At 50.7% G+C, this 20,134-nt stretch overlaps 3 protein-coding genes across 3 annotated transcripts; all 3 read left to right on the top strand.

The window, feature by feature from the left end:
• Positions 1 to 5,589: 5,589 nt before the first annotated feature.
• ETH_00032940 (uncharacterized protein) lies at positions 5,590 to 9,998 on the top strand (the record flags this gene model as incomplete). Its single annotated transcript, XM_013372701.1, has 16 exons — positions 5,590 to 5,961; positions 6,082 to 6,181; positions 6,385 to 6,488; positions 6,648 to 6,734; positions 6,931 to 7,101; positions 7,338 to 7,402; positions 7,534 to 7,606; positions 7,762 to 7,824; positions 8,034 to 8,066; positions 8,174 to 8,263; positions 8,369 to 8,445; positions 8,567 to 8,630; positions 8,749 to 8,815; positions 9,008 to 9,103; positions 9,242 to 9,376; positions 9,823 to 9,998. 16 exons carry the CDS (start codon positions 5,590 to 5,592, stop codon positions 9,996 to 9,998), a joined length of 1,773 nt encoding a protein of 590 aa, XP_013228155.1.
• A 1,201-nt stretch (positions 9,999 to 11,199) lies between these two features.
• Positions 11,200 to 13,101, top strand: ETH_00032945 (uncharacterized protein; the record flags this gene model as incomplete). Its single annotated transcript, XM_013372702.1, has 3 exons — positions 11,200 to 12,067; positions 12,354 to 12,587; positions 12,746 to 13,101. The coding sequence occupies 3 exons, from the start codon at positions 11,200 to 11,202 to the stop codon at positions 13,099 to 13,101; spliced, it is 1,458 nt and encodes a 485-aa protein (XP_013228156.1).
• Positions 13,102 to 14,320: 1,219 nt separating this feature from the next.
• ETH_00032950 (mitochondrial-processing peptidase alpha subunit, putative) lies at positions 14,321 to 18,492 on the top strand (the record flags this gene model as incomplete). The annotated part of the gene is made up of 9 exons (XM_013372703.1): positions 14,321 to 14,701; positions 15,035 to 15,161; positions 15,470 to 15,614; positions 15,786 to 16,087; positions 16,506 to 16,693; positions 17,024 to 17,248; positions 17,401 to 17,545; positions 17,876 to 17,963; positions 18,375 to 18,492. The coding sequence occupies 9 exons, from the start codon at positions 14,321 to 14,323 to the stop codon at positions 18,490 to 18,492; spliced, it is 1,719 nt and encodes a 572-aa protein (XP_013228157.1).
• Between the last annotated feature and the right edge of the window lie 1,642 nt (positions 18,493 to 20,134).

A 20,134-nucleotide genomic window follows, 5' to 3' on the forward strand; every position in this document is an offset into this window, starting at 1 on the left:
GGGAAACGTTGCTTACGGCATCGTTCGCAAGGGAGTGCGTTGAACTACATCTATTGGAGACCAAACCACGTAATCGAGGTTCCCACGAGGGTGCAGATTAAAGCAGTGTTCTAGAGGAACAGATGAGCAGACATTAGTTCCATTTTCATTCATGGAACAGCAAGTGAGCCATAACGCCAGACACTACCACAAGGTAAAAGGGTGCACATGAGAACGTTCTTCGTGTCTAGGGTGGTAGTATTCGCGATTGTGTGTGTGAATTGCGCGCAAAGGGGGTGAGTTTGCACGCGGAGCCCTGAATTCGTTTCTGCGTAGCGATTCTCTAAAGCTGGAGGTAGAAATTAGGGATTTGTGCAATTTTCATCCTAATTGTGAAACAGAGAGTGAGCAGAGAGCAGCGGAGTTGCTACGGGGCGAAAGACTGTTTATATGGATGGCCGTCAATTTCAGTGTGATAGTGTTCTCGTTTGTTTCTCAGAAAGTACGATTGCACTGGTTAAACACGGTTGTTTCGCAACAAATTTATCTAACTGGGTAAAAACGATCGCTATTGAGCAAATGGGAAGAATGAAGCTACGCGGGTTGAGGAGCGGCTTGTGTCTTCCCATGAAGATTGTGAGCAATTCGCAGAGTTTTCAAGCGCATTGCCGAGGCATCCTACTAAGAGCGCGGTGGACAATAAGGTGGTTTTAATGCTTGGAGTATGCTCTCATTATAGACCGTGTGTTGGAGGTTCTTTTTGCGTTGCGCTTAGTGCAGTGCGTAGGCAGTGGACTGGTGTGGTCGAAAGAACATGAAATAGGACTTGAGGAATGGACAATGGTGAAAACAGGCCGTACGGATAGGGTCATATATTCTGGTAGTTTAAGAGGACTTAAGGGAGGTGGCGGGATGTTGGATCAGATCGTCATCCGGTTTTGGGTGGACTTGCATATTTCACAGGTTGTAAGCATTTTGTGACGCGATGACTGGACTTTTGCATCAGAAGGGGGCACGGAAATATTTTCTCCAAAATCGCGAGCTGTATTTTAAAAATGCCAGATCGTAAGTACTTCGAAAGCGGGCTGTTCAGGAGGCGTGGGGAGAGATATCAAGGGGACAATTGACTAATTTACATCAATCTGAGCATCGCTGACAGGGCGTAAGTTCTACATTGAAATTTAATGCATGGCGCTTGTTTAGACGGCTAAGCTGATGACGATTTCGGATATGGATATTGGATATAGTTCGGCAATGTGTGTTGCTTGTCGGTAACGCAGATGGTAAGGAAATGATGCGACGCTCAGAAAGCGAAGTTAGAAGCATGTTGGAAGATCCATTGCCACCTTAGCGGGGTGTATCAAAGTTCATATTACCGAGGGCATATCACTTTTTGTCCAGCTAGTGAGTTCGTATATGGAAACGAAGGTGACTGACGCGAGTGAAATTGCGTTTGTTATAGGGAATTCGTCATCGTGCCTGTGTATACGCATGCAGACTGTAAGTGCGGTGGATCTTGTTTTATTCTGGTTTCAGTGTTTTTGTCCGCACATCGTTGTAATAGGCGAACTGTGCTTTGTGGTCCCTTTTTGCCGCAGCAAGTACGTTGGTGATGTGAATGCCTGCGCGACGAGTTGTTGCGGAGGAGGAAGCAAGCTGCTTTCACGTGAAATGTAATTCGTTGTTGAGTGCAGCCGGTACGCTTGAATTGCCGGAGTTTCTGGATTATGGAAATTATGATTCCCCTAGGGCGGGAGCAGTATATTGCAGAAATAATGAAGCTTTTTCTAGCAAGGTCGAGAAAGCTTTTCCAACACTGTTGTTCCTCGTGTCAGGATGTAAGTGGTTGCAGAGTTGTTGGATGATCAGCTCCTCCATCGGCGCCCATGCATTGCAGTGATAGTCGTAGTTTAGACTCCAGTGGAAGGTAGACGGTTGCTGCGAGCGCCACTGCGTAATTCAGACCGTAAGGAAGAGGATGGTTTCCGTTTAGCGTTGAGCTCGTATTTGGTCAATGGGCCAGTGTCAGCAGGAAACTTTGTGCAACATCAATGGCGGTTCCAGGAGTTTGTGCGTCTGAGTGTTTGCAGGCTAGCACTTTTGGGACACGTGAATCCTGGGAAGTTCGTGGAAGTGCCTTGTTTACGTCCCATGTATTTTTGAGCTGCTTTACAACTTCTTTAGAGAGTATGCTCGATAGATGTAGCTCTTTACCGGCGGTATTCGTCATGGACACTAATTTGTATGGCAGAGGGCTGAAGAGAGGGTTTGTGGGGGTAACGCAATTGCTGGGTCAACCTGCTTCGGTATCTAGAGCGTGCGTTTTACTGCTCAACTTCTGTTCCCAGAAGTACCATGGTTGCCTGCAACCTTTTGTCTGAATATTTGGGTTCCCAAGGGCTGCTCAGATGCTTAGGTGTGGCGCTGCTCAATTTCAATAGCACACCAAAACCTTTTTGGCAGCGGAGCAATTTCATGAATAGCTTAACACGGTTCCAGAACGGTGGTGGCCGTAAACTGGAAATATCAAACTGCGCATTAAAGTTGCTGAGCAACCAAGCCCCCTAATTAGATGAATGTGTTTTGATCCATTTGGACTGGGGCAACCGGGCGGGGCTGCAGAGGGGACAGTGAAACGGATTAAAGGGGCTATGGCAGTTGTACGGCGTTCGTAGGGAGTGCGTCGCAGCTCTCACTGCCACCGCCAATACGGGGCGGTATTTCGCGGCCGCTGAGCTACACCGTTTTTCGATTGAGGCACTTTCTCTGTTCACGGTGTGAGCTCGGCCGGATTGGATTAGAATCCTTAGGAGGTGTGCGCTGGTTGGCCGCTACTCAGAATCAGCGTCGCCCTTGCCTGTGTGGTTGGAGCGGATGGGGGTTGTTCCCGATCTGTGTGTGATTTCCCTGGGTGTTTTGCTGAAATCGGCTGGTTGTTCACCTCGGTCGTAATATCCTTCCTTAGGGAGTTTTGTCGAATGATGGTCACTGCATCTGGTTTATTTTGCAGCCAGTACGCCATTTTCATACGTCGGAACTTTCTGAAGGCTTTGTCTTGGGCGGGGTGCTACTGTTTGATTGCATCTCACAACCCTAGACAACCTAGATATTTGTGCTTGGGCTTGTTTTACAGGGAGTGCGTTCCGCTGCTCGGGAGTCAGGGGGCGCGTCTCATGCTGGAAGGATTTCGCGGTGATTTAGGAACAACTGAGTAGCTTGGGTGTTTGGAGGTTTCGTGGGCGTGCTGCGGCTGAACTTATTTTGGAAGTTCGCGCATTTTCTTTTGTAAAGTCGTATGTATGTTCCATGTTTATTGCTTTTCAGGACGTGCGTGGATAATCCCGGAAAGGGCTGTTCGTTGTACCAGGGCAGCGTTCAGGCATGGACTCGTGAGCACTTGTTCTTTTGGAAAATCGTATGTGTCTTCCATCTTTTTTGTTTTTGAGGACGTGCGCGGATAATCCCGGCAAGGGCTATTCGTTGTACCAGGGCAGCGTTCAGGCATGAACTCGTGCCGGGGAGCTGGAGGGTTTGGCTTAAACGCGCTTGCGTTCTTTTTCACGCCAGGAGGTGCGCGCTCTTGAATACGTCTGACGCCGGATGAGGTTCTCCCTGTAGGCTGACTGCGGCTGGCGTTTGCTATGCACCTGTTCAATCTTTTGGAAAATGGTATGTTTCTTCCATGTCTATTGTTTTTGAGGACGTGCGCGGATGTTCTGGGGAAGGGCTGTTCGTTGTACTAGGGCAGCGTTCAGGCATGGACTCGTGAGCACTTGTTCTTTCTTTTGGAAAATCGTATGTGTCTTCCATCTTTATTGTTTTTGAGGACGTGCGCGGATAACCCCGGCAAGGGCTGTTCAATGTACCAGGGCAGCGTTTAGGCATGACCTCGTGTCGGGGAGCTGGAGGGCTTGGCTTATGTGCGGTTGCGTTCTTTTTTACTACAGGAGGTGCGCGCTCTTTAATACGTCAGACGCTGGATGGGAACTGACTGCGCCTGGCGTTTGTTATGCGCTTGTTCTGCGCGTGGAGTTTTGCTTTCTAGGTGCTATTTCAAACGATTCAGTGAGTGAGCGGAGTTGGCTTTTGTCCCTGTTGATGCCGTTGCCCACTTTCGCAGCTTGCTTGTTTCCTGGGCTTGCCTGTGCCGCGACATGCGCTTGGCGTTCCGCCTAAGTTCTTTCGGACTGTTTTAACTTTTAATTCATTTTCTACTGCGGCAATGACGGCATTAGTTCGTTACTGTCGCTGTGCGGTTGGTGGTTTGCAACGCGTTGCTTCACGCAATATAGTTTTAGTGCATCGGACGTTTCGCTTACGATTTCTAGTCGTCACGTCAGTGGTACAGTTTTGTAGGTGCACACATAGGCAGTTTAGGCTGTCGGTTTTAGGTCCCAGTTGTGCAGTTTCGTAGTGGCGCTGGTAGGCAGTTTAGCGTTTCTTCTTTCGTAGCGGCTTCGCAGGTGCTACAGTGGCTGCCGAGCAGCTACAGATCCGCTGGACGCTTGAAGGGGGTTTGCCTACGCCGGTGTTTTTGTAGTCTGTGCATACAGCCCTCCTGCGCGTTGTCTCGGGCGTGCCCTGGGTCGTGCTGCCTTGGGTTCTGCCTTGACTGGCGCTGTGGCGATAGTGCTGCACTACTGGTGGCGGCTGATCTCACGGAGGGAGTGGAGGCCATGTCGTTGGACCCTGAGTGGTTTTAGTTCACACCAGCTTTCAGTGGTATAGTTTCTCAGTTACCTAGTTAACAGCTCCTTCCGTGTGACTGGTGCTGTTTTCCAACGCGGATCGTACACGGGCGAACTTGCTTGATCATTGCAAAGGGATGAGGGCTCACACCGGCCGGCAGGAGGGGAGCAATGCGAGCGTGACGTAGAATACGTCACACCGGCCGGCAGGAGGGGAGCAATGCAAGCGTGACGTAGAATACGTGCTTTCTGTAGAAGCCCGTGTTTGGGGAGGTTGGGTTCGGCTTCAGTTCGTTCTTGGGCCTTACTGCTGTTTGTTGCCCTGGACACAGAGCCTGGAAGGCGTCCTGATGACGATCCAGGATGGCCCACGAACTACATCGTCGCGGGGGAGGCAAAACTACTACTTTAGGTTTCCCGCTCATGGTCGACGCCAAGTGTTGACAAATGTCTTGGGGTCTAGTGCTGGACCACCGCCCCCCGTGCATGTTGCTTCTCAGCAAAGCAATTAGTTGTGCGGATTCCACTATGCATATTGCAGTACGTACTTTTTCGTAGAGTATCATCTGCAGTAGGTCACCGTATACATAATGCTTTTGTCTCGAGCTGTTGCTCGCGTACTCCTTTGGGGCCCACTTGGCTTGGCGCTCAGCTGGCGTGTGCACGTGCATGCTGATGCTTATCCCGAAACGAAGGTGTAAAATTTTCGCCAAACAAATTAAACCAGGGATTTGCATGTTACTGGAGGATAGTCGTTTGTAGAGTGCTGGAGGATTACTTATGGGGCAGCAGCAGCAGCAGCAGCAGCAATAACGTGTGTTGCAGCAAGCTCAGACCAAGAAGCGGCGACAGCCGTAGTGGTGGTCCTACCACTGCAAGTTGAAGTAACTTTTGCATCTGTGCCAGTAGCACGAGTGTCAACATGTCTGGCACCAACGAGGACGGCGCAACTAGCAGCGGAAGCCTCGGCTATCGGCGTCTGGGCCTTTCTGACCTACAGGCCTTTTGTGTAGGCCCAAACTCTCGTGAACGTGTCCTTTCTTTGTTACAGCAGATTTCAGCAAGTGAATTGCTGTTGCAGACGGCAGCGGCGGCTGATGCTATCTCTCTTCAGCAGCATGCTACCACAGCAGCAGAGAAGGAGGCAGCTGCTGCTGCTGCGAAGCGTGCAGCAGCAGAAGGAGACACAGATGCCCTAGCGGACCTGAATCAGCTCCTCACATTTTTGTTGAGCACCATCAAGAGGTGCTTTGATGTCGAAGAACTCAGGGACTCAATACTGGCGCAAAGTGAGGTGCGGCTCTGACCACATTCCCGTTTTACTGAATCATGCCGCGCCTAAGGCGCCGTCACCGCCACTGCTTTTCTGTTTCCTGTTAATATGATACGCGTTGCTGCTCTCCTGCCGATGCAGATGAGGCCTTTGCTGACTGCGGCTGCTGCGAGCCCCTTGACAGCAATAAGAGAACTCCTGGCGCAGCAAGTGCAGCAGATAGCCAAGAAGGGTGATTCAGGTCAGGCAGCAACGAGATACCAGTCTTTACACAATTGCACCAGATAGCCAAAAAGGGTGATTCAGGTCAGCCAGGAACAAGATACCAGTCTTGTTAGTCTAGACAGCACTGGCTGCGTCTTTTGGGCTTGCGCTGCTACTCTTGCCCTGCTGTTTCTGCGCTGGAGCTTGCCAGCGCCAAGCCTGTTATTTCTGCTGCCCCAGGTATACGGTACTTGTGGAATCTGGAGCTGAACAGGCAGCTCATTTCCCTCCTCGGAGACGCAGAGACATCAGTGGCCATGAGAGCAGAAACAGCACTAGCAGCAGTAAGTTAGACATAAACGGCCACGATATTAGAAACAGCAGTGGCAGCAGCAAGTCAGGTGCCAATAGCCTTGAGAGCAGAAACTTTCCATGTCACGATGTGCGGCTCTCTAGCCTTAAAAACTTGCCTGCTTCTTAAAACTAGATTTGCTTGTGTGCAGGTGTGCGCGGCAGATTCCGCTCCTCGTTATGTTTTTGAAGGCGCATTCTTCGGCGAGTTGCAGAGGCTGGCGATGGAGTCACCTGACGTCGGTCATTTTCCAGGGTTTAAGCGTTCCTGGGTTTCTTCTTTCGATCGGCTATGCACGAAAACCGCAAACCCCGAAGCAAACTGTCTGTATAAACACCGCAGGAGCAGGACAGATCGCGGATTCTGAAGCCGCTGCTCCATCAATGGAAGCTGCAGGATCTGCGCTTTGTTTTGTGCTTGTGGTGTCCTCACAGACTGTTTCATTCAGGGTTTTGAGTCCGCTAATTCACGGCTCAGTGCAGCACGAGTCATTTTTTTCCGCCCTTCTTGCTGCTTCTCCCCAAATGCTGTCACGGCTCCAGCAGCTGGTTGAAAACAATAAGGACCCGCTGTTGCAGGCAAATGCAAGCGACTTGCTATCTGCGGTCAGATAACAGTGCCGTGGGAGCTGCCACTGCTGTCCTAGCATGCCTGCTCTTGTTGTTTCCGCGGCTCTTTTCCCTCTTTCCATGGCTGCATAAACAGCGTTAGATGCAAAGGTAGTAGCAGGTCCAGCGTGTGCCTGCTGCTGTGTTCCATGGCTGCATAAACAGCGTTAGATGCAAAGGTAGTAACAGGTCCAGCGTGTGCCTGCTGCTGTGTATGGGTGCTACTGTTCTAGCTAGTAAGCGTCTCCTGGGGAGCGGACTACGCCGTTAGGAACAAATATCCCGAGCGAATTGCGAGGTATTGTTGGTGATGCTTCTGTTGTTGCTGCAACTGCTGTGAGGGGTTTGCCACTGCTACTGTTGCTGCTGCGGTTGCTGCACTTGCTACGCTCGCATCGGTGGGGTCTTTGTCACTGCTGAGTTGCTCAGGCTCATTGCCACAGAGGAAGATGTGTTAAACAGTCAGACACTGCTAAGACTGTTATGTCGCATGGCCGTCGAGGTTTGCTGCTATTGCTGCTGCTGCATCTACTCCGGCTTCTGTTGTTTAGCGTTGCTTTGGCCTGCTGCAGTGGCTGCACTTCCTCAGTTCCTTGGTTGTAGTGTATGGCTTTGGTTTGTCGTGTGCTTCACCTTGTGGTGTGTGCCTTTCTGAAGCGGCCATCTGAGTGCAGTAGGATACTCAACGCCGAGGGAGGAGTGCTGAAAAGCGCTATCGAGGTTCGTTTTCCCCGCCCAACAATTACTAGGCGTGTTATTGTTGCTGTTACTACCAGTGGCTATTACTAGGAGTGGTATTGTTGCTGTGACGTCTACCTACCGGCTGTTGCTTTCCAGGCTTCTTGCTGTTGCTGCTCCTGGCTGTTAGTGCACTGGCTGTTGCTCTCTAGACTTCTTGCTGTTGCTGCTCCTGGCTGCTTGCTTTGCAGACTTGCCTCACGTCATCTTCCAAACGTCACAAGGTCCGAAAACTTCCAGAAGCTTAGACAGGGTTGCCGGTATTCCTGCAAGGCTTCTGGAAGTCTTCATTTTTTTGTGGCCGGCTGTGGCGCTGCTTCTGCCGCTGCAGGAAGAAGGAATTGTGTGCTGGAGTATTCTTTTCTCCAAGACAGAGTGCTCGGCAACGGTGCTAGAGCAGCTACCGTCATCTGCAGATCTGGTAAGTAGTGCTGCTTCGTTGTTTGACGTTCCTGCAGCTTGCTTGAGCAGGCGTAATGCAGCAGAATAAGCAGCCGTAGTGCCTCGCGTTTCTGGTGCCTCTCAGGTGGCGGAGGCGGTAATGGATGTGGAGGATGTGTCTGTCGCTGCACTCCGCGCGTGGTCATGCGTGCTGCAAGATGTGTAGGTTTCTTCGTCTGCTGCTGCTGCCCGTGCTGCTGTTGTCGTGCTGTTGCTGCCCTGCTGGAGTTCTTCTGGGTTGAGTTGCCGTTTGATGTCATGCTAATGCTGCGCGGCGCTGCAGCAAGGACCCTGCAGTGCTGCCACAGCAACTGAAACGGACAGTAGATTCCAATCTAGCATCCAAGGCAAGTATCACAGCTGCTGCTGGAACTTTTGGCCACCTGCTGGTTGCTGTTTTGGTTGTGCTGGTCGCTGCTGCTTTTCCGGGTACTTGCTGCCCGCTTTGGCTGCGTTTGCATGCAGTTGCTGGATTGCGTTCTTCAGCGGCCTTTTCCTGAGGCTCGTCAGCAATGTTACGAATTGCTTAAGGGTAGGTTCAGCTTCCGTTGCTGTTGAAACAGCAGCCGGCACCCTCAGCGCCAGGAGAACACTACTGCTGGCTGCCACTGCCAATGCTTGTGTGCTGCTGCTTACGCTGTTCTCCTCGGGTTTCTTTCGAAACTAATGCAAAGTTTTCGCAGGGTTTTTGCAGTATGTGCAATGTGCGTCGTTTGTGTATCAGCTCTTTCGGTTGATGCTGAGCCCATGCAGATGTTCTTTGCATCAGAGGGTTTCAGGCAGCTGATGGTGGACCCCTCTAGCGACACTGAGTACGAAGGTACGTTTAATTTGTGAACTAGATTCATAGATTCATAGACGTTAACTTTACGCAATGGTGTGCAGAGGTATAAACGCCTATGAACCTAATATGCATGCGCTATTGCAGACTAGATTCGTCATCTGTATGTGGTCGCAGTGCGTCTGGCCAAGCACGCCTTCGCCTCCGCAGCTTGTGCAGCACAACGCGACTGGCTGCGCAATGCGTTGGACCCTTCCTTTTGCGAGGCCTTCTTCAAATATGCAGAGGGAGGCCCCTGGACAGCTTCTGCCGGTGGGTTAACATGCTGTCTCTGTATACACACCCTTGCACTGGTGAACCTGCCCATATCCATCAGTTGATCCAGAATGCGTGAATCGGATGGGGTGGAGCATGCGGCGTGCGTATATTTTTGTGCCTGCGCCCGAGTTTCTTCAGCCGCTCGTTCGCTTGCCACTGCTACGTAGCAACGGCAAGCAATTCTTTGCCCCCCTTGACTGTTGGCATTTGCCTCATCTGCGGCGCGGCAGCTGCTCAGCAGAGAGTCTGCTGAAGAGCCTTCCCCGATGCGGGCGGTGCCGGGCCTCGTTTGAGGTGCTGACGAAGTCTTTTTGTGCCTGCGCCCGAGTTTCTTCAGCCGCTCGTTCGCTTGCCACTGCTACGTAGCAACGGCAAGCAATTCTTTGCCCCCCTTGACTGTTGGCATTTGCCTCATCTGCGGCGCGGCAGCTGCTCATCAGAGAGTCTGCTGAAGAGCCTTCCCCGATGCGGGCGGTGCCGGGCTTCGTTTGAGGTGCTGACGAAGTCCCCACTTGACGGGAAAAGGCAGATTACAGAAAAGTTTACAGAACTGCAATCAGACTTGGCATTTGTCTCTGCTGTGGTGGGGCAGCGGCTCGCCAGACAGTTCTGCTAAAGAGCCTTCCCCGATGCGGCCTGTGCCAGTCTTCTGTTATGGGGACTCTGTCAGCTCCTCAAACGGTGGCTTAGCAGACAATCTGCTAAGAGGCAGTCACGACAAATGCTAACTCTGTTTCAAGCCTTCGTTTAAATATTTTTAAATTCTTAGTGGAACGTTCTTGGCTTTGGCCAGTACCCGTCGCCGTGCTTGCATGCAGGTGCTGCTGCTGCTGCTTTTTCCCAACGTTCTTCGTAAATTAGGCGGTTGGCGGTGTGCCAAGCCGCTGAGTTTTAGTGTGGGGTGAGCGAACGCTCCACTAACAGTCGGGTTCTCTTTGTTGTCACAATTGTATCTCTGCACCTCGCTGCTGCTGCTTTTTCCCAACGTTCTTCGTAAATTAGGCGGTTGGCGGTGTGCCAAGCCGCTGAGTTTTAGTGTGGGGTGAGCGAACGCTCCACTAACAGTCGAGTTCTCTTTGTTGTCACAATTGTATCTCTGCACCTCTGTAAGGTCGAGCGACTTCGGAACTTGCCAACGTAAGAGAAACGCTTGATTATTATTGCATGTTTATGCTTAAGTGCGGGAAATGTCCATATGTTTTTGCTTGTGAGGCTCGACTTTCGCGCGAAAAAATCCAGGCTGACGTACCCATCCGCCTCGCCTGCTGCCGCTGTGCTTCGGCTGTTGACAACGCTCGATTCCATGAGGGTTTTCGCTTATCATTTAGTCGAGCCTTCCAGCTCTATTTGAAAACATAGGGGATATTTCCCTCTATAGTAAGGAAAGGGGGAGCTGCATGCTGCCTCCACAGGAGGCCTAGTGTCCGCCGTGGTGCTCGTTCCACACACGACCACCCTTTACGTATATCTAGGCGTACACGCACACTTCCTCTCTGTGTGAACTTATCCCTTCTCCCTCTTGTTATTTTTCTGAGTTTCTGTTTCAAGCGCAGTCAGCGGTACTTCTTGTAACTCTGGGAGGGGCTTCTTGTGCGCAAGCCGCTGGTTCTTGTGGCATCACCGTGCTAGTGAAGCTGATGTTCCTCTCTCCTCCTATTTCTTGTAAATTTTAGCCTCCCCAGTGTAAAGTGCGGCCACAGGGAAGGGGGTTGACCGGCGAGTTGGGCTTGCGACGCTGCACGTGCAGCAGCAGCTGCGTAGAACGCAGCCGCAGCAGCAGCAGCAGCGCGTGGAAAAGCATTACTACGGTGAGTACGATGGGGGAGTCAGATGAGCCCCAGTACTACTATGATTCCGTAGCCCAGCAGTGGTGGGTGTATAACACGGCACTTGGCCAATGGGAGCTGTGCCCTGAGAGTGAACTGTGCCCTGAGAGTGAACACACAGAAGTAGCCCCAGCCGAGCCTGCAGCTGAGCAGGAGCAGCAGCTGCAAGACATGCAGCAGCATGAGCAATATCAGCCAGATGCTGACAGCATAGCAGCAGCTGTTGCTGGCAGCGCAGACGGTGATGCCACTCCGGTCACGAGAGCACCAGAAGCAGCAGCAGAGGCAGCAGCAGCAGAATCATGTCAGCAGCCTTTGAGTTCCGAATCTTCAGATGTGGCTATCTCATCATCTCCAGCAGCGGGCGCAGCGGGAGCAGCTGCGGCTTCTCCCGTAGAACCTTCTAAGCCGCGCCGTCGTGGAGTGAGTGTGGTGGCGTTCAAGAGCTCGGACTCCAGCAGCAGCAGCAGCAGCAGCAGCAGCCCCGCGTCTGGAGTTTCTCGCCAAGCGTCCGGCGCAGAGTCCGAAGGAGGCGTGGACGAAATAGGCAACGCCTTGGACCGCCTAATGACCACCAACTTCTCTCGGGGTCTCACCCGCAACTGGGGCTCGGGCTCGGACTCAGGCTCCTTTCCCTGGGCAGTGCGGGGGGCTGCAGCAGGAGGCAGCAGCGGCAGAGGCAGCGCAGCAGACTCCGGCAGCGAAAGCAGCCAAGACACCGACAGCCCCAGAGAGCCCACCCCCGAGCCCATTGTCCGAAGGGTCACCCGCCGAATGACCTTCAAAGATATGGGCGGCCTCGCCGGCTGCCTCCAGAAAGCAGTGCAGCTGCGCCAGGAGCTCATAGACACAGAGAAAGGCAAGCACCCTCTGCTGAAGCATGTGCACCGACTGCTGCTGCTGCTGCTGCTGCTGCTGTCTTTACAATCGCCGTGCTTTCCCGCTCGTATCTCATTCGCTAGCCCTCGCAAAGCCTGCATGGCCCGTTTGTGATGCTGCGGCCCCTGTTGTTGCTTCGTGACGCTGCGCGGTGGTTCTTCTCTGCTTCTGCTGCTGCTGGTTCACCGTGATGCTCTCCTGTTACCGGTGCTGTTGTTGCTCCACGCTGCTGCTTCCGTGCTCCTGCTGGTGCTGCTGCTGCTTAGGGGGGCATGTGCCTGGTACAGAAGACTCGGAAACAAAAGAAGAGGCTTGGAAGATCCGGGCCAGAACAGCAGCACAGACCGCAGGAACAGCAGCACGGGAGAGGGCAAGGAGTTTGTGGAAGGCTGCTGCTAAAGAACTAGCAGCTAGCCACCAGCAGCAGCAAAGGACACCCCACGCAGGCGCACAAAGATTCGCAGATATTGTGACCCTTGTTGCAGCTGCGAGGGCCAAAGGTCAGCGCGAATTGCTGCCGGCTGCTGATGTTGCTGCTGTTGCTGCTCGGCTGCACTACGCGTCGCTGCGGCTATCCTTGTGCTGCATTGGGTCTTCGCCAAGAAGCATAGTTTCCTGCTTAATTAGATAAGTTATTTGGTTGTTTGCTGCTTGGCAGATCGTGGTCTCGAAAAGAGCGGCATCCTCCGTGCGTCAGCGGAAGCAGATGCAGCAGCAGTTGCAGCATCAAAAGCAGGAGCTCTTCACTTATCTCCCATGGGTGCTGCTTGGGACAGGAGGAAAACTGCAGACTTAACAGGGCGAATCAGATTTGCTGATGTCACTCTTACTGACCCGACCAATCAACACCAGGTGTCGGGCCTTCTGGGTGCTTCTGGGAGGAGAAACACGGTGGCAATTCCGGGTGCTGCTGCTGCTGATCGTGCTGCCGCGGAGGCCGCAGAGGCGGCCGCAGAGGATGTCGCTACTGCAGCACAGCCACAAACACCAATCCCACAGGGGAATTCGGGATAGCGGCGACAGGTAGAAAGCTGAAAAGAAAGATTGGAAATGAAGTTGGCGGCAGAACAGGTAGACTGCAACTTCATGTAAGCAGCGAAAGAAGTGGATGTTACGTAGCTAGCCAGCTGACTGTCTCGTGTCTTCAGCCAGGGAGCCCACTGCTAGCTAGCTAGCTAGCGGCATCGACGGAGACTCATTTGCTCCGCAAGCCGTTTCTGCAGCACTTGTACCTGCTGCTTTTCGGTCTGTCTCATTTAGAACACGCAGCGTTCAGTCCCGTCTTGAAGGGTGCTACCGCTGCAGCAGCAGCAGCTGCTGGATTCACTGTTGCTGCTGTAGTATCGCGTAATTCGGTGTTTCGTTTGCCGTTTTGGTTGCCTCCCCGTTTAAAATGGTTTCAAGACGCACGCCAGCTGCTTCTGCTGCTGCGCATATTTTGGCTTTGTGTAGACCGCTGTTTCAAATGTAGGGAATGTCCTTTGTTGGCCACAGTAGCTAGCTGGTGCGGCAAGCCACTGCAGTTGCGAGTAATGAAGCAGTCAGGTCGAACGCAATAGCTGAGTCGTTAGCAGTGAAACTAGCAGCATGAAACCATCTGGCCAGAAAGCTGCACTGTCCAGCCGCCGTCAGACCTCACTGGCGGAACTGGTGTAGGAGCAGTCGTTTCTAAAAGCTCATGAGCGATTCTGCATCTGCTGCAGCCCCTGCTACTTTGTGTGTGTGTGCTGTGTATGGAAAAATAAGCGCCTGAAAGCAAGTGCAGCAGACGGTGCGGTGCCCCTGTTGGCCATCAGCTTCTGCCTGAGGATCTTCCCCACACTTAACTGGGTGAAACGCAAGCACAGATGTGCCGAAACCTAAGCAGCACATATCATGTACACATGGATATCGATACACCCATGGTCAAGTCAGCTTGTAACCTGGTGTCGGAGTGCGTGTGCGAGTTTGCTGAGATTTGCTTGGAACACACTCTCGGCATTCCCGGTCTTAGCCTTTCCTACTGCAGTTTGTGTCTAAAAAGCAAGTAGAGAGAAAGGCAGCGATAGGTCACCTTAGAAGGACATATTTGCGGCGTTTGCATGCAGCCAGCGGCAGCCGCAGTGGCTGCAGTGGCTGCTGCCGCGGCTGGTTTTCTGGGCAGTTTCGTGGCTGCTTATTACTGTTCAATTTTGTAGGGGGGAGAGGAGATAGACAGAAAGCGAAGCCTTGCTGATTTCAGAGCATCGAGAGAATGGCGTTGGGGGTGCTGTCCGCCTTCCGGCGGTTGGCCGTCCAGTCTGCGTCGACTTCGGGCGAGGCTGGATCATCTTTGCCGCTTAATTCATTAATTAGAAATAAATTGAATGCAATATTTAACCGCGGTAGCCTCTCAGCTTCTCAAAGGCCACTGGCAACGGCGGCCCCACCACAGACGACAGCAACTGCTGCACCGACCGCAGCAGCAGTAGCAGCAGGGCAGCAGCCGCAGTACCGCCGCGTGCCGTTTGTGCGGGAAGACCTCTCTCTGGTTATGCAGGAGGTGCCTGACTTCAAGTACTATTACATTGGCAATGAGGCGCCCTCCGCGTACCCTTACAAGGACGTGCCCATGGACCAGCCCATACTTAATCCGGTTAGCTAATAATCGTTATGTTATAGGCAACTATGTCCGGTCATGTCCGTTTTTGTTGAGTTTCTGTTCTCGTTTCTGTCCCTGAACTGTGTCCATTTGTGTTTAGCGTGTGTTTGTGTTTCTCTCCTTGTTGATACTCCTGTATTTTTTTCTGTAACTGTAGGCATTGAGGGGGCCTTGCGCACCAAGCAATTCAACGTTCAAGTTCGCTGGCTGCACATATATCAGTATATATATCAGTACTCCAGAATTTATGCGTAGAAGCCAACGGATTACTAACGAAACATTCAATTTTACTAAATATCAAGTGTCATTCGTGTGTTTTTGTCGCAGGATGAGTTTCCTGAATATGTCCAGCCGAGCGGCGCGGTTGAGTACTCCAAACTGGACAATGGCCTTCGGATTGCTTCTGTAGACAGAGGAGGTTTGGTTTCTTCTCTGGGTTTGTTCGTCAACACCGGTAGGCTTATCCTTTTCGCATTATTTCTTCTTGTCAAGTCGTCGGTTGATTTTTTTTTCGTTTCCTTGCTCTGCGTCCGTTTTTAGCTTCATCAATATTTTGATGCTGTGGTCAAACAACTAAAAAAGCCAATTTGAGCCAGTTCCTTAGGTAGTAATTACACATTCATAAGGAGCTATGGGAGCGGCGCGAGCCTGGTGCTGCAGCTGTTCGTTTCTTGCCTCTGCTTTGTTTTGCACACAAAGCCACTTCGTTGATGATGTAAGGAGCTAATGTAGTCATATTAGTCTACGTATGCTTATTTATAGGGAGCCGCTGGGAAGATGTGAGCAACAGCGGAGTAAGCCACATGCTGCAGCTGCTGGCTTTCCATTCAACTGCCCATTTGTCGTTTTTGCGGACAATCAAAACAATAGAAGTTTTGGGAGCCTCTGCAGCTTGCGTGGCGGGCAGGTAAGAAGAAATGAAAACTTCCATTGTTTTGATTGTCCGCAAAAACGACAAAGCAAAATAATAGATCTCTGTTCGCATGTAGTTAAGCGAATGCAGAAATACTAACGTTTTTCGCTGTCGATTACAGGGTGCTGTTCAGATTCAAGTGTTACCTGTCAGTGTTTTTTTCAGGGAGCAAATCGTGTATAGCGCCGAGTGCGTGCGCGAGAAGATGCCTCTGTTGCTGCCGCTGTTGACTGGAAACGTCTTGTTTCCCCGTTTGCTGCCGTGGGAAATCTCGGCAAACAAAAATAAATTGATTCAAATGAAACAAAAAATAGAAAGCCAGCCGGATCAGTGCGTTTCTGAGATGCTGCACCAAACTGCTTGGCATAACAACACCCTCGGGCTTAAGCTCTTCGCCACAGAAAAAAGCCTCCAGCACTATGACGCAAACACCATTCGGCAGTTCATACTCGACCACTTTTCCCCAGGTAAACCCTAAACCCTAAGTGCTAAACTTCGACACAGTGGAACACGCTAAACTTCCAAGTATCCATGCTGTTAACTAGAGCGTCGCGTGTCTTATCATGCTGTTAACTTCCGTTTCATTTACTTCGCAATATAATATTATCCTATATTTGTACACAAACGGCAACATGAACGGCCAGCAATAATTTTACTTCGCAGTATAACATTATCGTGTATTTGTACAAGAACAGCAACGTGAACGGCCAGTAGTAATTTTGACCGTTTCACTGTTTTCGCCATTTGTTCGGCTCAGAAAAACATGGCATGCGTGGGCGTTCGTTTATTTCGTAACAAAATTGTTCGTATTATACAAGAATAGGAACACGAATTTTATGTGGGACGCACTTCTGGCATATTGACTGTTCCATTTGTGTATCTCAGAAAACATGGTCTGCGTGGGCGTGAACGTAAACCATGAGGAATTCAGCCGTTGGGTAATGAGGGCCTTTGTAGACTATAATGCTGTCCCAAACAAACCGCGAAAATATATCCAGCCAATATATACTGGAGGAGACAGCAGAGTTGAAGCGCTGGCGCCGCATGCACATATTGCTGTGGCATTTGAAACGGTAAGAAAGAATACCTGCTTGATTCAAGTCAGCATCTCCCATTTTTATGTTTTGTCGCAATTTGGATTACAACTTATAACTTGTACCTATTTGTTTTGCGTGAATTCTACATGCAGAATATCTTGCATGTAGAGGCATTTCTGCTGAACCTAAAAATGTACTAATGCATGAGAGTAACGCTTTGTTTGCATACCAATATTCTTTTGCATGTGTGTGCTTGTGTGTGTGTGCGTGGGTGTGCGTGTGGCATTATCTGTGTGTCTCTTTTTCTTTGTAAACTAATGATATTGGACGCGCGAAACAACTACTTATTGGCAATTTTCAACAAAGCCTGGGGGCTGGAACGGGGGGGACTTGGTGACCTACAGCGTCCTGCAGACTCTCATGGGAGGGGGCGGGGCTTTCAGCACTGGAGGTCCAGGGAAGGGTATGTACACCCGGTTATACCTGAACGTTTTGAACAAGTATGACTGGGTCGAGAGCGCCATGGCCTTCAACACGCAATACACAGACACCGGCCTCTTTGGCCTTTACATGCTGGCCAACCCGAACAAGGTAAGCTGGGTAGCTCGGCTGTACGTACACCGTTGCTTGGGCTTACGCACACCCGCACTTTTTTGCTGATTAGCTGCAGTCACAGCTTAGGTGAAAACCAAGTGGCAAATGACCATGCGCACGACTCATTAAATGCTGTTTGCCTTTTTCAGGCCTCAAGTGCTGTGAAGGTGATGGCGGAACAGTTTGCGGGAATGACACGTGTGACTGCCGAGGAGTTGCAGAGAGCCAAAAACTCAATAAAGAGTTCCATTTACATGAACTTAGAAAACAGAGGCATTGTTATGGAAGACATAGGTACGTGGCCAAACGAAGGGTCAGGGGCTCCGCGAATGCAGATTTGGAGGACTTTATGGTTTATGACGAGTTAGGAACCGCAGCACCGGTCTCTTAGCAGCTACAGAAACAGCAGCAACAGTAGCGGGCGTGCTGCAGCAGTGCTGCAGCAAGAGTGCTGTGACGGCAACAGCACAGCAGCAGAGCATAGTTTATGACGAGTTAGCAGCTGCAGCACCGCTCCCTTAGCAGCTACAAAAGCAGCAGCAACAGTAGCGGGCGTGCTGCAGCAGTGCTACAGCAAGAGTGCTGCAGCGGCAGCAGCACAACAGCAGAGTGTTTTCGCTTCAGGCCGCCAGTTGCTGATGAGCGGCCGCGTAATATCCCCTGCTGAGTTTTGCCGAGCTATTGACAACGTGAAGGAGGCAGACATAAGAAGGTCAGAATTCGCTTTTGTGTCTATTTGTTTGTTTGGTTGTTTGACTGCTGCTTTATCCATTCGTTTGTGCTTCACATATTCATTTGCGTGTACATACACTTGCTTGTATGTTTCCTTCCGCAGCCATCTGGCTTTCGCTGTTCTTTTGGTGGTTTTATTTTTTGCAAAGAGCAGTGTATCCACTTAGTTACGTGCTTGACGAGTCTCTTTTTGCCATTTTTTTCCTTTTATCAATTCGTTTCTTTTTTAAATTCTCAGGGTAGCAGGGGAATGAATTCGATCACTGGTGTGCTTGATGAGCCTGTTTTTGCCAATTCATTTTCTATTTGTTGGTTTGATTTTTTCTTTATTTTCAGGGTAGCATATTCCAATTCATTTTCTTTTTATTAATTTCATTTTTTTCATTTTCAGGGTGGCAGAAAAGATGTTCTCCAAGCCTCCCACTGTGGTGGCCTACGGCGACATCTGCTCGGTGCCTCACTATGAGGAAATACGGGCTGCGCTGCGCGCAGCAGGAGTTGGAAAGTAGTCAAATTCAATTGAAGTTGGTGCATTAAATGGTCAAAAGCGAGCTTTCTGTGCAACAAAAATCAAACCAAGGCTAACTTCGATCGCGTAATTCCCTATAAGGGCCCCTTGCGGTCTTCTGGGTGGTTCTACTTGGCCTGTTGTTCCTTTGGAGGGGCCGTTTAACCCTCAAGGGGGCCCCGCAAAACCGACTTTAGGGGGTCCTTTTGGGGTCCTCTTAGGGACCTCAAAGATCCGTTTTGTGGCCCGAAATGGTCTCGCCGAAATGTTGCCTTTTGGCCTCAGAAGCTGCCAAAAGGGCATTTGTGGGGGCCCCTGGAGCCCACTTAGGTGCCCCTCCGAGGCCCCCAGGGGCCCCTGTTACGGCTTACATTCTTGGGGGCCACATCAGTTGCTCTTGTTTGTTTGAGCAAAAGAAATTTGATTTGATAATAAGTTGGGGTGCTGTTTCGTTCTTGTGTCTTATCCGCGCGTAATGCAGTCTGTCGCAAACCACTAGCAGTTTCTCCGGTAGCAGCATTGCCTGCTGTATCCACTGCTGCTGCTTTTGCTGCTGCTACACCTACTGCTGTTTCTGCCTCTACTGTTGAAGTGTCTATTGCTGCTGCTGCCTCTACTGCCGCTGTGTCTATTGCTGCTGCGGCCTCTACTGCCGCTGTGTCTATTGCTGCTGCGGCCTCTACTGCCGCTGCGTCTATTGCTGCTGCTGCCTCAACAGCTGCTGCGTCTATTGCTGCTGCTGTGTTTCAATTACTGCTGCTGCTTGTTCCTGCAGAGCTCATGGCCCTAAGTAGTGCACGTTTAGTTTATGCATAACCAACGGGAATGACTTCAGACACAGATTACTTATTTATTTCCTCTGTCACGTACGATGGATATAGTCTACGAATAGGGTTTCCCCATCGTGGGGCGTTGGGTTCGGACAAAAACACAGTACTGATATCGTAGTGATATCGAACGGGCTTTGTGATTTTTCAAAGAAAGCAAAAAAACTAAAGCAGAGCAGTCTATTCAAAAGTTCATTAAGGAAAACAAAATAAATTTAATTAGAATCCATTGTGAACGAAATGACGAGGAGGACTTCATCAAGAACTGATTTGTATCATTGGGTTTCAGCGATCAGGGCACGCACGTGCAGGTAGCCTCAGCAGTTGTGCTGCATCAATTTGAATTGAATTATTTAGTCTCGAACTAGAATTTATTTTATTTAGTACGCGAAATAAAGGTACTTCGAATTTAATGAACGGCAGTGAACTGTATGTTCCTCTTCGCCGCTGTGTGGAGTTTGCTGTGGTCCATTGCCACTTGCTGCTGCCCAAAAACCGGAAGCAAGCTGAGTCAATCATCATGGAGGCTTGCCCGACTTTGAGTCGAAAAAAAGACATTTAAATTAATTGCACGATAAATAAAGGTTCGACTTTGAATTTTTGGCCTCAGGCTGTGTGTATTTGTGAAACCGCAGCAGCAGCAGCCACACGGGCTGCTGCCGCCGACTGCGGGACCAAGGCCTTAAGCTTCCCATGATTGGCTCGCCTTGCTTCAATGGTGCATTTTAATGAATCGTTTAATAATCTCTCTGTTTTATTTTCGGTTTTTGTTCTGTTGCCAGGTCTTATAAGGCTTTTGCGTTCTCGTTTATTCTC

This window comes from Eimeria tenella, genomic scaffold, assembly GCF_000499545.2.
Source record: "Eimeria tenella Houghton genomic scaffold, Eth_scaff104, whole genome shotgun sequence".
Lineage (NCBI taxonomy): Eukaryota > Apicomplexa > Conoidasida > Eucoccidiorida > Eimeriidae > Eimeria > Eimeria tenella.